This window comes from Nannospalax galili, unplaced genomic scaffold (genome assembly GCF_000622305.1).
Source record: "Nannospalax galili isolate Female #2095 unplaced genomic scaffold, S.galili_v1.0 scaffold426, whole genome shotgun sequence".
Taxonomy (NCBI): domain Eukaryota; kingdom Metazoa; phylum Chordata; class Mammalia; order Rodentia; family Spalacidae; genus Nannospalax; species Nannospalax galili.
Genome location: NW_008354494.1, coordinates 574,189 through 591,204, shown reverse-complemented (window position 1 = coordinate 591,204; position 17,016 = coordinate 574,189). Strand labels below are relative to the sequence as shown.

Below are 17,016 nucleotides of genomic sequence, written 5' to 3'. Positions count from 1 at the left end.
TATATAAGGAAACTTCTCTGCTGACAGTTTGGAGATGCATTGATCTGTAGATATAACAGTCATTATAAGTCAGTTAATACTATATCTGTCTAGTAGAATAATACTATTAGGCTCTGACTCAAGGTCTGTTAGCTGTTTAGCCTCAGGTTCCTAGGCCTGATAGCAATGTCAAGTATGGGCTCCATTCTATGAAGCTGATTTTTAATTCCACTAGAAAGTGGTTGGTTACTCCTATAATACTCATGCCACTATTGCGCAGGGGGGCATACCTTTCCAGGCCAGTTGTTACTGTAGTTCACAGGATTCATATCTGGGTAAAGCCGATGATGATAACATTTTTCTCTTCAGGTAGCTTACATAACACCTTCCAGCACTCTGAAAACAAGCCAGTAGAGATGAGGCTTTGAAGTCAGCACCAGCTTGAATGTTCTTTGTTTATTCTTTAGCTCATGTGTGTAGTATCTTTAGCATTAGGGTCTTCCTTGAAGTTATGGTGGGTAACCAAGAGCAGGTGCAATGGCCAGTATTGTTTGAGGGTCTATGGAATACTTGGTCAACAGTTTCAAAAGAGGGAGTCCATTCCTGGCATTGGGCTTTTACATTGCTAGACTACTTTTCACTGAATAGGACACCTATATCAAAATTCTGTCCCCCAAGGCTCAGGGATCGTTGTGGCAGAGGGGAAGGAAGGATTATAAGAGCCAGAGGAGGTGGGTGACCACAAGGAAACAGTTTTCTGGAAAGTTGGGAAGTTACTCATATGAACTCATAGCAGTGGTGACGACATGCACAAGTCCATTGTAAACTCAAACCAGATGGGTAAGACATCCTAACCATACCTAAGGCACTATTGGCTAATAACTAAAATATTTTTTAGAAAATCATTCAAAGTCAACAATTCTTGTCATAATTATGTTCAAAATAGAGAAAATAGAAACATAAGAAAATAATTAGCATAAGAAATTTCATTAGCAGATTTAGATTAAATCCCCTTTAACCTTCACTTCTTATTGTTTTATTAATTTAATCAATAATACGAATATGTTGAAATTTTCTTCCTTCTGCTCCATACACCAAAACTAATGCAATATATGATAAGAAGATTGAAGAGATAATAAAAGAGTAGAAATAATCTATTTTTGACATTTTATTATTGATAATTTTCAAATGGCAACTTCCCTTTCTTTTTCTTCCATATGTGGACAATCATTAAAAAGCCAAGGTGAGGATGGGCCATCTGGGTTATCAGGTAAAGGAGCTTGCTGCAAAGCCTGATGACCTGAGTTTGATTCCTGGAACTCACATGGTGGAAGGAGAGGACCAGCTCTGCAAGTTGTTTTCTGACTTTCACAAGACCCATGCATACATACACTCACAAAATAAATAAATAAATATTTTTAAAAGCAACCTTAGTCTTTCTCTCTCTCTCTCTCTCTCTCTCTCTCTCTCTCTCTCTCTTTCTCTCTCTCCTTTCTTTCCTTTTTCCAAGAAAATTTATTTATTATTTTTATTTTATGTGTATGCACGTATTGCCTGCATGTAGGTAAGTGCACCCATATCGTGCAATGCCCACGGAGGTCAGAAGAGGCTGTCGGATCCCCTGGGACTGGAGTTACAGACAGTTTTTAGCTGCCATGTGGGTGTTGGGATTCTAACCCGGGTCTTCTGCAAGAACAATCAGTGTTCTTAACCACTGAGCCATCTCTCCAGCCCCTTGTTATGATTCTTTTGGTATTACTGAAATTTTTACAACTTCATAAATATTAATCAAACCTTCTGGTAAAGCAGCATTGAGTGATCATAAAACAATCTAATGAAGTATATCCAAGACCAATGGCACTTTAAACTACTGTAAACACGGTATAGTTTGAGGATTCCTAACGGCACTCAACAGTATGACCCTAGTTAGACCCTGGCGAATGGGTGACAGGAGGCCTGGAAAGAAATGGTTCTTAAGCTAAAAAATCCAGAAAATCTCAAAAATGAATCATTAATAAAGTTTGGAGCATTACACATGATTATTTCTAGTTCTTTACTTTCAAAGCAGAGGTACTGCCTCCCTTTAAGAACTGTCAGGGAATAGTGATTCTTAAATCCAGTGAGTATGTGGCCTCAAAGCCACATCTGCTCAGCTTTTCCTTTTCTCCTGTTCCCTGAGATGCTCCTTGTACATCTTCCAAATGCCCCAGGGTTGCAAGAAACGCAAGGAGGAAACCTGGTTTAGCGCTTTTTACCCATGTCCTTCCCACAGCCGTAATTTTGTATTTTCTTCCCTTTGTCTTCCTCTCTTTCCAACCTTCCCCTTCTATTTCTTTCTTTTGAGCTGTTCTCTCCTCTATTTTTCTTTCATACCCATCACCTTTCTCTTCTGTTTTTAAATTTCCTATCCCCCACCCCAAGTTGGGTAAGAATGGCAAAGGAGGAGTCCCTGGGAAGGTTTTAAATATGGCCTTCCTGCACCTGCAGTTATGTTTGTAAGGGTCTTTTCAGTGCAGGAAACTCACATAGTTTCCCTCAGGTACTGCACAGTGCAAAGATTTTGATAATTGTGGTTGCAACTGCAAGAGAGAGAGGGGGGGGAAAGTAGGGAAGTGGTGGAGAAACTTGGTTGCGGTGGGGCCTATTCATCTGAACCTCTCTGTCCAAAGTGTCTCCTTTTAGCACAAACATACTGGAGATTTGGTGTTTTGTTTAAGTAAAGAAAAATTAGATAAAATAGAACTTGGCAAAATTGTCACATAAATGATGGTTTCAGTCCACATTGTCATAATGCTAAGACTGCTGTTCTAAGTTCAATTCAAAGTTCTGATTGATAAATTATTATTTGTTAGCAGCAATGCAGTTAGCTACTGGTATAATTTCTGAGTTATGGCTTTTTAAAAAAATATGTAGAACCATAATTCTAGTAAATTCCCCACCTACCTGACAGAGTGATTGTAAGAATGAAATGAGATAACATAAAATATACTGAATATTTTAAAACACATCACATATATTATTGTTTCCTACCATTCCCAGGTTCCCTAATCTGTCCAGTTCTATAAAACTCAATGTCCTTTGCCCAAGACCCTGATCTCCCTTCCTGTCTCTTACAAATATAACAAAGAAGACACATTATTGTTGGTAAGCCATCCTCTTTACAACGGGTTTCAGGTCTAGTCCCATACTCTCCCTTTGCTCACCTCCTGTGAGTAACATCTGTGTGTGTAAATTTTGAAGAAGGCCTCCTCTGTGTCAGTCACTGTAGAGCAGCCTTGGGCTACTTCAGAATGGAGTGACTCCAGAAAGCCCTAAAGTATGGCTTTGTCCATCCCAGGCATTCCAGTGGATCAGTCTGCTGCTTTGAGTCAGTCATCTTAGACACTAAGTCCTCACTGTTTCTGGAATCTGGCCTGTGCCATTGCCACGGTCTCCTAGGTGCTTCCTTCCAGGTCTGTGTCAGTCACCTGAGGAAGTCTTCGGTGGCATCTGGGTCAGTCCTTGTAAACAGGCCCTAAGCTGTGCAGCACTCCAGAGATGCTGTGGGCTGGGCCCCTGTCAGTCACTCTAGAGGATTCCAGCCTAAGTCTCAAGACTATTTCGTTCCCTGCTGTTCATTATGAGCAAGTGATTTCCCTCAATGCTTTGTCTTTCAGAGGTAAAACTGTAAATCTACTTTCTTATAGGTGTGAGAATGGGGAATGCCTAGGAAGGCAAAAATTCATGAAGAGTCTGCAGTTCTCTTTGATGAAAGGTTTTGTTTCAGCTCCAGATTTTCTTGTAATTGTAAAGCTATCAGAGCAAAGGGCCACAACTCAGTGGCCTTTATAACTCTAGTCATTTGGGGAGGCCTTTAACTCCAGATCAAGATGAAGAAGGGAAAGTCAGATTAAACACCTCAAAATTCTTATAGTTGGGGGACAATGATTTAAATTGGTAAGGTGAAGTTAGTGCTTTAAGGTAAAATTTCCTCCAGTTGGGCTGAAGAAATGGTTCAGTAGTTAACAGTACTTGCTGCTGTTGTAGAGGACCTGGGTTCAGTGCCCAGTACTCACATGGCAGCTCACAACCATCTCCATTAACTCCAGTTCCAGATGATAACAGCTTCTTCTAAAGCTTAAATTTCTTACAATGCCTTGCAGTAGATATTCAATGCATGCTTATTACTTAAAGCAGTAACCATATCCGATGTGTTTTTTAACGCCTGCTTGGAATCTACCTCAGTGCCTGTAATGGAAGACAATGAGAGAGTAGTTACGACTACCTGACTGCTTCCTGCCATTCTTCCTCTCGTCCTTTTCCTTCCCCCCATCTCATTTAAGTATTTTCACGGGGAGCAACTGTAACACAGGTCCTGATGACTAAAGTAATGAATAAAATAGTAAATGACCCTAAGTTCATGGAATATAAAGTTAAAAAGGAAAGAAAACATTGAAAAACCATAGAGTATGAAATTAGAACTGTGATGAACATGTAACGAGGATTACTGTGACCAGGCTGCAGAGACGTTTCAGAGAAGCCTCGGAGAGGGAGGTTAATAATTCTGTGCTAGTTTCTCAGTCCCATCAGTCCAAAATGGCACTATAATTAAGTGAGGTATAAAGGACTATCGCTGCCCCTATTTAATGGTATGTGTTTCTGAATCCATTGCAGAAACAAAGATGCCTTAAAATAATGAATTAAATAAGAAAATATGACTATGTGCTAGACTGTAGTGTTGCTGATGATAAATGTGCATTCTTGAAAGATGACTTTGAACATTTGTACTTTGTTTAAACCACTCATGGAACAATCCAGAGGAATCTAGACATCTCAGCAATTCTCATTGGTGGGTAGGCATTGAACTTGGAGAAATCACATACCCCTATGTTCTGGATTTAAAGTTTCAATGATTTTTTTTCCAGTGGTTATTCTTTGGTGTTCTGGTTAAAGACTTTGTGTGATTTTTCTCAACTCAAACACATAGATGATGAAGAGTTTCTTGAAGGGAAAGCTGTAGACAGTGCAAATGCTGTATGTAGTTCCTGTGCAATCTTCCTTGGCCAGTTTTCCAGACTCCGAGTGTCTTTCCTCAGTCTCTACAAACTCTAATGAACAAATTTTAATATTCTACTAAATGGTCACAGTATTAAAATGACTCCAAATGATGTCTTGTTATACTCGAAGATTAGTGTATCCATCAACCTCATTAGAAAAGCTTCTTTCTTTATTCTGTGTAGATGGTGATTAACACAGAGAGCCACAACTGGTCACCATGCAGAGAATAAGAGACTGAGGTCTGATCAGCCCAAAGGGGATGTCTATATTATACCCCTCTCCACAAGGCTCAGGGATTTTCAAGGAAGAGGGAACAGAAAGATTCTAAGAGCCAGAGGCAGTGGTTGCACCCCTAGTTGAGGAGCGATTGCCATTGGATAGCTACAGGGACTAGGGTTTGGTGGTAGGGAGAAAGAGCTCCTTTAAGGGTGACACTCCCAGTAGGTTGATCATACTTAAGGACAGATTCCACACCGAAGAGTATTTGGGCAACACAAATTGGACTCAATGGGAAACACACACACACACACACACACACACACACACACACACATACACACACACACAAGTTGGGTGGGTAAGGTGGTATGGGGTGGATCTGGGAAAAGTTGGGAGGAATATGATCAAAATACAGTGTATGAAGTTCTCTAATTAATAAAAATATTTTAAAAGGGACATTACCAGGGACTGGAGAGATTATTCAGTGGTTAAGAGTACTGTCTGCTCTTACAGAGGAGATTCCCAGCACTCCATGGCAGCTAAAGACCATCTGTAACTCCAGTTCAAGGGGATCCTATGCCCTCTTCTGACCTCTGCAGTGTTGCATGACATGGGTGCACTTATACACATGCAGGCAATACACTCATCAGCATAAAAACAATAAATAAAATATTTTTTTTAAAAAGGGAACATCACCAAAGACATGCTGTAAAATAGAATGCCTGTGTAAAAAATTATCAAGGTAATAAACACATCCATGACTGGAAAAAGCTCCATGCCTATGAGCTTGGCACAAGCTGAGGCTTTTAGAAGAATGCCCTTGGATCCTAAGAAATCACAGAGGCAAAGGTCTTACTTCATCACCCCTTTCTCATGACCTGGTACAGAATAAACCCTAAGGTTTATTTGTGCTTTGCTGTTCCCTGCTGGCTTATGCTTATTCTGGGATTTCATCCGAGACTGAAGCTTTGCTTCATTTCATCACCTTCTCACTCTACTTTCCATATACAATTATTGGTTAAATAATCTAATTTTCTTCACTCCCTGGCTTCAGATCTGATTCTGAGAGAATGTGATTTGTGATCATAGTCTTTGGGTCCTGAAGCAAGTTGAATTCCTATTGGTTTTGGGGGATAAATATTCTTGAGAGCTTGTTTGGAGGTTCTAGCAGGGAAGCGCAGCTACTCATATACCCTTGACCAAAGATGGGTCCTCCTCTAGCGGGGAAGGTCGTCCTCTTTGACTGAGCATGAAGCTTCGGGAGGGACACACGTGGCATGTTGAAGGAGGAAGGGGACACCTGCCAAGCCAGCCAGATCAGCCAAATAAATCCTGGTGATCAGTGGGGTGAGAGATGTCACAGCCAGATCACCCTCACATCCTGGGGATAATATTCTTACCAGGCAGAGGAAGCCATACACAGCAAAAATGTTTAAACTGACTATTTCTGCAAAAGCCCCTCCTCTACATATTTTGTGAATCTCCTCCAGACTTTCAGGGCACCTATGTTCTGCTGTAAGAATCTGTCTTGCTCCAGAATCAACCCTCCCTCACTTGAGCAGCACATTTTCCCACACACAATCACCATCACATCCCATGAATTCTTCTTTTAAAAATTATTTAAAATTAATTCCTTCTCAAATCACTTAAATGTAATTTCTAAAATGGAATAGCCATTTATTCATTCACATTTTATGTTGCAAAAAATCATGGATTAGGAAGATAGATCAATGAGTAAGAACACTTGTATAATGAAGAGCTGCATTCACATCTCTAGCACTCAAGTAAAAGGTCAGGTATAGCTGCACTGGGAAATGGAGACAAGCTTGCTAGCCAGGGAGCCTAGCCAAAATGACGAGCTTCCAGTTCAGTGAGAAATCTTCTTTTAAGTCAGAGAGTGACAGAGGAAGACACTTGATGTCCTCCTCTTACCCTGGCATGCATGTGCTCACACAAGTAGGTGAATGTAGCACACACACACACACACACACACACATACACACACACACACACACACACACACACACAGAATCACACACACCAAAAGAAGTAGAACATTTTTATGTAATGGGAAAGTTTTTCTTGAGCAAGGTGAACAAGACTAAAGACACGATATATTCAGCACTGAGTTAATTATTGCTGAACTCTTGCTTCAAAAATCTTCATGGCCATGTTTTACAGAACCTTAAAATTGTGCCTCTACCTAAGGCTCCATTCACAAATAGGGATAACCCTTGACATCTGGCAAGTGGTACTGACTCCCATGATCATATATCTGCAGAATGCTTCCTTAGTTCAAACAATCACATCCCTCTGTGTTGTTTCCACACGAGACACTATTATTCTAATAAAAGTGTCATTTTTTTTCATTCTACTTCTTGTGCATGTTAAACAACTGGCAAACCCCAGGCTTACAACCTGCCTGTCTGGATGAACTGTCTTGCTTTTACAGGTACCAACTGTTATTTCTAGCTCTCTAACTTTGAACTTGCCTATCTTTTGACTATGACTCTATCCTTGTTTCCTCCTAAACTTTTAGTGCAGATTTGATAAAATATTTTTATGTGTATGAATAGTTTGCCTGCATGTCTGTCGTGCACTTGTATTATGTAGTGCCTGCAGAGGCCAAAAAGGGGCATGGATCTCCTCGAACTGGAGTTACAGATGGTTCTTAACCGCTGTCTAGGTCCTGGAATCAAACCTGGGTCTTCTGGAAGAGCAGCCAGCACTGTTAACCACCTAGCCATCTCTCCAGTCCCAAGTGCAGAGTTTTGTAGAAAATAAGGCTTTTGGTGTACCTAAACAGAAGCACTTATAAAGTCCTCATTTTCAAATGCAAGCATATCGATACTTGAAAATATTTATCATTTTTATTTTATGCGTGAGTGTTTTGCCAGCATGTATATAAGTGCACCGTGTGTGCAATGCACACATAGAGGCCAGAAAAGAGTGTTGGATCACCTGAAACTGGAGTTACAGATGATAGTTAGCCTCCATGTTGGTGCTAGGACTCAAACCTGGGTCCGCCAGAAGAACAGCAAGTGTTTTTAACCACTGAGCCATCTGTGCAGCCCAGAATTATAGATCTTTAAAGAAGAAAAACTTGTAAAAATAATTACGCAAAACTATGCATAAAATTGAAACTATTGATAAACTTGGAAACACAGAGGAACAATGCACGGTGCCTGAAAAGTCACAGTGGGAACTTGAAAGACTGGATAGATTTTCCCATTATTTATTGGTGACAGTCTTTCAAAGAGGAAAGTAGATGTGGGGACATTATCAGTGAGTGCTAATTTTCTAAACTATGGATCCAACAGTTTAAAGGAAACACATGCCTTTTTTCTGACATACTCCTATATTTTTCCCTTATTCTTCAAGATTAACTTCATTTAAATTAAAATTTCATTAAATTTATCTTTCATATCAAATAATCAAAGCTATAAATGTTTCATAACAAATTTTATTGCTGAGATCCCAAAGAAACATGCTTACAAATAAATTTTTCTTATGTTGGAGTGGAATTGTCCATTATGCAGAGTTACATTTGCATTTACCTTTTGCCACAGAAATTTAAGATCTAGATTTATATCCATCAGTTCCTCTAGTAGAAATGTTAAAGGATGTTCAAAACACCGATCTTTGTAGCATGATTTGTAACAGTAAAGGATTAAAAAAGAAATGACATGTCTTCCAGGCCTGGTGGCATATACACTAGGGAGACAGAGGCAAACAGATCTCTGAGAGATCAAGGCCAGCCTGATCTATATAGCAAGTTCTGGCCAACTGGGGCTATAGGTTACAGGCTACAGGGAGACCCTGTCTCAAAAATACCGAAAAAAAAGGTTTTATTGGGGTGCAGAGGCAAACAGATCTCTGTGAGATAGAGTCCAAACTGGTCTACATAATGAGTTCCAGGCCAGCTGGGGCTATGGATACTACTTAAATTTTTTTTTTAAATAAGGAAGAAAGAAATAGCGTGTCTATATAAAAACAGAGTGCTATGAAGTCATGTAAAGAAAGAAGTAGTCTATGATTAGAGAATACCTATGCTTTCTTGTTTAGATGAATGTAGCTCTATGACATATTTATGATATTACTTCAACAAAAAAACCCAAATATGAGTCAGGGGATTTGTGGAATCTTAGGACATTTTTCCCGGGAAGCATCTAGTGGGAAGGAAGAGATCACTGAGATCGTGCAGGCATGTGCATGCATGTTATTAATCTCTTCCATGCTGCATCCTAGTCAGCTTAAAAGTACTAGGTGACACGAGTAGTTGCACCTCTGCAACTAAGGCTCATGGAACATAACGGGACAAGGAGTAGAAAGGAAACTAGTGCATCTCTCAACTCTCACTAGTAAAATTTCCTTACACAACAGAGTGGGATGCACACAGAAGGCCACAACTGGCCAAGCTTTAAAGAATAAGTGGTGTAAGCCAGGCGTGGTGGTGCACGCCTTTAATCCCAGCACTCGTGAGGCAGAGACAGACATATCTCTGTGAGTTCAAGGCCAGGCTGGTCTATATAGTGGATTCCAGGATAGCTGGGGCTACCAGGAGACCCTGTCTCAAAAAGACCAAAAAAAAAAAAAAAAAAAAAAGAGGTTCAGAGTGTGTATCCTTGGATGGTACTCCTATATCGAACTTCATACACCTATGGCTTGGGGACTATTGTGGAAGAATTGGTGGAAAGATTGTAAGAGCAGGGCTGGCTCATGAACACAGGGAAGCAGAGGCTTTCAGGCAACTGGAAGCTTGCACATGTGAACTTGTGGCAATGTGGCATTGAGTACAGGACACATGCCAGCTCAATTAAACAAGGGCCCAGAGGGGAGGAGAGAAATGGGTGGTTGACTGGTCCTAGACTGAAAACTATTGGAAACAGATTGATGCTGGGTGAGGTAGGAATTGGTCTAAATTTGATTAAGAACTGTTGTATGAAATTACAAAAACTCAATAAAATTTTTTTAAAAAAGAATATTGCCTCAAGGTCATTAATAGTGAAATGTGACAGCAAAGAGGCAGATGGACTGGGAGATACTGGTTTTTAATTTGATAACTGGACAGTCAGATTTACACAAAGCAAGAGAAAATGGGAAGATAATTTTGTTTGGGTGTCCCTACTTTTTCTTCATATCATCCCTGTTAAAATTGCTAGTTGTTTCACAGTGTTCACAGTGTATGTCACAAAGGTGAAGAGAAATTAGAAGTCCTTGATCACAGAGCTGTTGAAGTGTCCACAGAAATAATTGGCAAAGGAATACACCTCTACAATGGGCAGGCAGAGAGTTTTTGCAGATGGCTATACTAGGTCTAAACTACTTCTGTGTTCTTTACTCTCTGCTGGGATTTTTGAAAACCATTTCAGAAACTGGAATTCATCATAACAGTGCTTAGGAGGCAGACATGAATCACAAATATGTGCCGTCCATTAAACGAGCAAGAGTCTTACTGTTTAATGACTATAGGATACAGTTTCTGAGGCTGAGGGCCTTGTGAAAGGTCCGGATGAGGGCATTCTTCACCTCATTATTTCTCAGGCTATAGATGATGGGGTTCAACACGGGAGTCACAACAGTGTAGGATAATGATAACAGTTTCTTGCTTTCAGGAGAATTATTTGATTTAGGTCGAAAGTAGGTGAGACTTGAGGACACGTAGAAGAGAGAGACAACAAGGAGATGTGAGGAGCAGGTGGAGAAGGCTTTATGCTTCCCTTTAGCTGATGGGATCTTGAGGATGGCAGCGGCAATGTGTGTGTAGGAACACAAGATCAGCAGGCAGGGCAGCATGACAACCAGAATGGTCCCAACAATGGCGTAGATCTCAAACCGTGCTGTGTCTGCACAGACCAGCCTCAGCACAGGTGGACTGTCACAGAAGAAGTGGTTCACCTTGTTGCTGGCACAGAATGGAAAGCTGAAGAGCCACGTGGTCTGCACAGTGGCCACAGGCAATCCTGGAAACCAGGAGGCAGCAGCCAGCTTGGCACGTGTCTCTTGGTTCATGATGACCGGGTAATGCAAGGGGCTGCAGATGGCTACGTAGCGGTCATAGGCCATGGTTGCCAGAAGGAAACATTCGGCCACTCCAAAGAAGAAGAAGAAGTACATCTGAGTGGCACAGCCAAGGAAGGAGATGGTTGTGTCCTGGGCAAGCAGGGTTCCCAGCATTTTGGGCATGATGACCAGGTTGAAGCCAATCTCCAAGAAGGACAAGTTCCTAAGGAAGAAGTACATGGGGCTTTGCAGCATGGGGTCAGCCAAGGTCACCAGAATGATGAGGCTGTTTCCCATCAGGGTGACCAGGTAGATGGTTAGAAAAGCCAGGAAGAGCAGTGACTGTATTTCAGTGGATAAGGAAGAGAAGCTCATGAGGATAAACTCAGTTACCCTTGTCCAGTTTCCTGTACCCATAGGTGTGGGCATAAATCTCCAGAATGTTCATGGAGTCAAATTTTGTTTGCATGAGTCAGATTCTGGATTTGGTTTTTAGAAATCTGTTTAGTGTCAGGGAAAGAGGCAAGATCAGGCTGTATCGCATGTGGAAAAATTTCTAGTCCTTAATCTCTGAGACATGCCTCTGTCATCTTCTGAATCTGATGGCTTCCAATTTGCACATTAACATCTAGGAAGGTCATGCACAGTTAGTTTCATGAGTCTTTAAAGGGTGCTTCAAAAGATACATTTTAGCAGATACTGATAGTTCTGAATGCACCTAAATTTTTGAGAAACACATCCAATGTTCATACTTAACAACAAAAACATGAGCTTATGAAAATTCTAGAAGTACTATAATAATGCTAAATAGGCTTATGGTTTCTAAAATATTCATGAATCTTGATTGTCTAGAATTTGAGAGGTGAGGGGCTAGGATCTATTAATATTTTACATGACTTGTCTGTCTGAAATCTCTATTTTCTGTTTGATCACATTTATCTCAGAGAAATGATGGAAAAGAAATTCAATGGCAGACTGTTTGAGAGGGTCTCATTATGTAGCCCAGGTTGGCTTTGAACACACAATCCTTCTCCTCTGCCTCCTGAGTGCTGAAATTACAGGTATGCACCACCACTCTTGGCAGGTGGTGGACCTTGAATCCAAACCATACCTCCTGGATTGGAAGTTCATTCTGATTTCTGTTAAACTGCCTCATAGAATTGTTCTGCTGCTCTCTGAGGACTTATCATGGATACTTCAGAGAATTAAGAGTATTTTTGAAAAAAAGTTCAACAAAGCAAGAAAAGATAACCTAGAGAGCCAATGTCACTAACATCAATGTGTTCAGGAGGTTCCCTAGACCTAGATGCATCCTAGTTTTGTGTTTGATTTCAAGTTTGTTTACTACCAACAAGCTCTTACTACAACCTTTGCAATCTAGGATATTGAATCCTAGAGGAAAACTGATGAGATAAAGTTGGAAAATGAAATTGACTAAAGTAGACATGGTCAGGGAATCATTATAAGAAAAAAATCAAAATGAAAATCATCAGGAAAAGTAAAACCCAGAATTTTAAAGCTACGTGTTCTAGGCAAGTCTGGACTACACAGTGAATCCAGACTTTTGTTAAAAACAAAGAAATAAACAAGTCAAAGCCAACAACCCAAATTTATATGGTAAAAAACAAAAATAATGCAGTCAATGTTTTGGATAGTTTACATCAATTGACTTTTATTCCATGCTAAAGAATTTGGACTTTATCTCATATGTGACATTTTCACATCTGTCATATAGAATTACCCTGACGTTGTGAGACTGGGTAGTACAGTGTAGATGAAGTGGAGGGATCTGTGTGTCTGAAAGCAAGGAGACCAGGTGGTTTGCTCTCAGCATTCAGTTCCAAACCATTTTCAAACAGGAGAGAAGTTGAATGAAGAGAGGTTAATAATATTGGTAATAATTATATTTCAAGGTTACATTTAAAATCTGAAGAGGCAATGAAGGAACAGAAAATCATTCTTACAAAAATGATTATGATTAAACTGATTGAAGAATTTCCCGAAGCACATAATGTCTACAGTTTCAAACTCACATTTTTGAGCTCACCTCGGAAAAACCAACTACAGTTTAAAAAATAATAAAGGACCTATAATATCACAATGACTCTCAAGTAGAAACTTTTTTGCTATCATTTAAAGGCAAGTCAGCCCTCTCATAAAAAAGTCATAGTTACTCTTTAAATAATTTATATTAATTAATTTTTGGGGGGGGTGGAAGTAGGGAAAATTTTGTTAAGTAACCTGATTAGAAAAATAATTCAATAGTGCAAAACAAATACCAATACTCCTATAAATCACAACAAAATATCTGCTTACTGTTATTTGCCTTTAGGGTGGTATTTGTGCCTATCAAGATCACAATGATACATCACTATATGCATATTAGAATGGGCTAAAATAGTAACAGCAATAAGTGCTAGCAAGGTTTTGTGTAACTGGCCACTCACACATCACTGGTGGAAATGTAAATGTCACAAGTCTACTCTTATACTTCTGGGTGTTTGTCCCAGAGAAAGTACACATAGTCACACGAAACAGGAATATCTGTAACTACCATGTTCATAATAGTTGTCAGCTGTTAACAACCCAGATGTCCTGGAATCAGTGAATGACAGATTAATCCATTAACCATATTGTGGTGCATCTGTATCCTGCTTCTAGAAGTAGAAAGAAATAAATGAAAAATACCAGGAAGCATCCTGAATGACTACCCAGAGAATTATGTTGCGAGAAAACAAAAACAGAACAGATCCTTAAACAGCATTCTGGCAGTGATGGAATTATAGCAATGGATAAAACTTAGTACCTGACAGTGGTTAGAGAAGTTGAGGCATGGGAGAGATGGTGAGTTAGAAAAGTCCAAGAGGCATATTCTCTCTCTCTGTCTCTCTCTTCTTGTTCTAGAGTTTGAACTTATGGCCTTATCCATGCTAGGCAAGGGCTCTACCACTGAGCTATATCTTCAACTTTCTCTTTTTCTTTAAATTTTTTTATTGCTTATCTTTTTATTTCTCTCTTGTGTTTGTGTGTGTGTGTGTGTATGTGTGTGTGTGTGTGTGTGTGTGTGTGTGTGTGTGTGTGTGTGTGTGTGTTGAGGGCAGGGGTCAGAAAACAAGTTTTGGGAGTCAGTTCTTTCCTTCTAATTTGTGGCCCCAGGGAACAAACTCAGGTCACCAAGCTTGCTGACAGTCATCTGCTAGGTCATATTGATGGCCCTTCAACAATCTTTTTAATTTTATTTTAAGACAGTGTCTAACTAAGTTTGTTTAGGTTGTCTTGAACTCACTCTGTATCCCAGGAAGACCTTTAACTTACCATCCTCTTGCATCAACTTCCCAAGTAGCTGAGAATTCAGGTCTGAAGCTCCAGGCTCAGCAACATGAAGGATTTTCAGTGCTGTATTATCCGATCTCTTTACTATATTAAGGCCATTCTCCTGTGAGACCATATTAGAGCTTCTAAAGACATTTGGGAGAAAGGATTCATAGGGTCTCTCTGCATTCATAGGGTCTCTCTTTGTGCAACTACATGCAAATCTAAAGTTATCTCAAAAAGTGAAAACAGGAATATAAAACTAAAAGTCTATTCTTCAGAATAAAGTTCTTACTTCAACAATGAAAACAAACAGTTTTTTGAAATAATTCTTTGCTATGAGGGGGAAACTGGAAGTTTGGAAATATTTCCATCATGTCAGTTTGTTAACATAAATGATTATGTCTCCCCCAAGCTCCCATATTTATTCACATAAAATTTTGAATACAATTTTATATCAAATTAAAAAAATCTGTTGAATCCAGAATTTCAATAAACTTTGCATTTCATAAACAGCACTGCTTCATGGAAGCCATTACTTTGTGTGTGAGCTAGAAACAACAAAAAGGCAAAGATAATAATAAAGGCATGCTAAATAGCAATGTTTTTGGTCAATTAATGAGAAAAATTGTGTTTAGGAATTGTGTAAATTTCTATAAAATCGTTGCATATTTGTTGGTCAGAATTACAGAATCAGTCAAGTATTTAGGAGGCACAGCCGATAATAACCTCATTCTATTGGTCTTCCTCCAAATGTTTGTGGATTTCCTTATTTCCATCAACAACAATGCTGATTCTCCTAATGTTTTGACAATTTGAAACGGGACACTGGCCTTGCTGGGAGCTCCTGGAAGCTGCTGGGAAGTGCTGCTCCTCACAGGGGATGGGAAGGTGACAGAGAGCAAGAGGGCAGAGAGCCCTGACTGTGGGCCAGTTATTCTCACCTGTGTCTCTTTTGACCTTGGTGCTAGATGAAGGGCTAGAACCTGTTTCCCCAGGTGTTACTGGGTTCAAGAAAGCTTCTTTCATCTGTTCCTCATGGGAGCTGTTTGCTTGAATCTATTGTTCCTTTGAGGCCATGATTCATTTTTGATGTCAACAAGATATAGTTTAAGAAAGAAAGAAAAAAAAATCTCTAAGTTAAAGGGAATCATCACTGTATAAAAAGAAAGCATGAAAAGTTTGAATGAGTGGCCAAAATCTAATTCTAGCTCTGGAACTCTGGCTTGTGAGTCTCCGCAGCCTTGTTAAACTCTCTGAGCTTCATTTTCAAAGTTCCTTGAAGATAATCTGGAGAACTGATGTTAAAATGGACTCAAATGTCTTATATTTATAAAAAGAGCAATAGTTAAAAATGTCTCCTATAACTCAGGATGACCGTGAACTCATTGTGTAGCCAAGGATGACTTTGAACTTCTGATCCTCCTGCCTTTACCTCCTGACTAGAGAACACAGGGATGTACTACCATGCCCAGGCTGTGCAGATCTGAGGACTGAACCAGGGCTTCATGAATGCTAGGCAAGCACGCTATCAATTGAGCTACATCCCCAGCTCAAAGCTTATTTTAGTGGCATGTCCAGGTAGAAGAGCAGTACGTAATTAAGACCAAGTGACTAGTTTTAAGTCCAGGAGGGAAGAAATAGAAAATTAGATGGTAAAATGGTTTCAAACACGACCTTAATATTAGATTTATAATTTTCAGTCATTTTGCCCCATGTTGATTATTCTCAAGGACAATGTATAAGGAGGTGATGTAGTCATCTTGATCCCTAGTCATTCAGACAACAAGCCTACTGGATCTTGAAATAGCTAGTTAAAGCAGCGCCTTTGTTTGAAGTGCCTCTGGGGACTAGGCTGAGGCACACCAACACAGTGGTTCAGTGGCCGGTCACTTTGTATGGGCCCTGAGGGGTTTACTGACCTTCTTTTCCTAGCAACCTCTCTGCACAGGGAAATTGAGAGCTTGGCCAAAGTTATGGACCTTCAGGTGGAGGTGGTTACCTCTTTAGAGCCCATAGTACTAAGTATGACTGTTTCAGTTTCCAGGGCAACAAACATATAGAACCTGTCTTCTGGCCAGCATGAGTCTTCTACTCCCATGCATGATCAAAAATCTCATCCTTGAGAAATGCCCACAGGAAAAAATCAATAGTCTCATCATTTGGGGGCAGAGAAAACAGTCATATCCTTGACAGGTAGACTTGGTGATGAGGATCCACTCCTTGTGTTTCCCCTTGCCTCCATAAGTGTAGTTGTTTCTGCCTGGCCAGGCACAGGCAGTGACAGTGGCCCAGAAGCCCTCTGCAGAACGTTCTGTGGAAGCTACCATGCCTCCTGCAGCCTACAGGGCCACCTGCTACACCAGGGTCATCTGTCATTTGGTGCTTTCCAGTGGAGCCAGAATTTAATTAATTCAGGCTTTTAAAAGTCACTTTACTAGATAAAGAAAAAAACCCTAATGTGTT

General features: G+C 40.0%; 1 protein-coding gene across 1 annotated transcript; it reads right to left on the bottom strand.

The window, feature by feature from the left end:
* Positions 1-10,701: 10,701 nt before the first annotated feature.
* LOC103748879 (olfactory receptor 10A5-like) lies at positions 10,702-11,655 on the bottom strand. The gene has a single exon (XM_008851661.1). It carries the CDS (start codon positions 11,653-11,655, stop codon positions 10,702-10,704), a length of 954 nt encoding a protein of 317 aa, XP_008849883.1.
* Between the last annotated feature and the right edge of the window lie 5,361 nt (positions 11,656-17,016).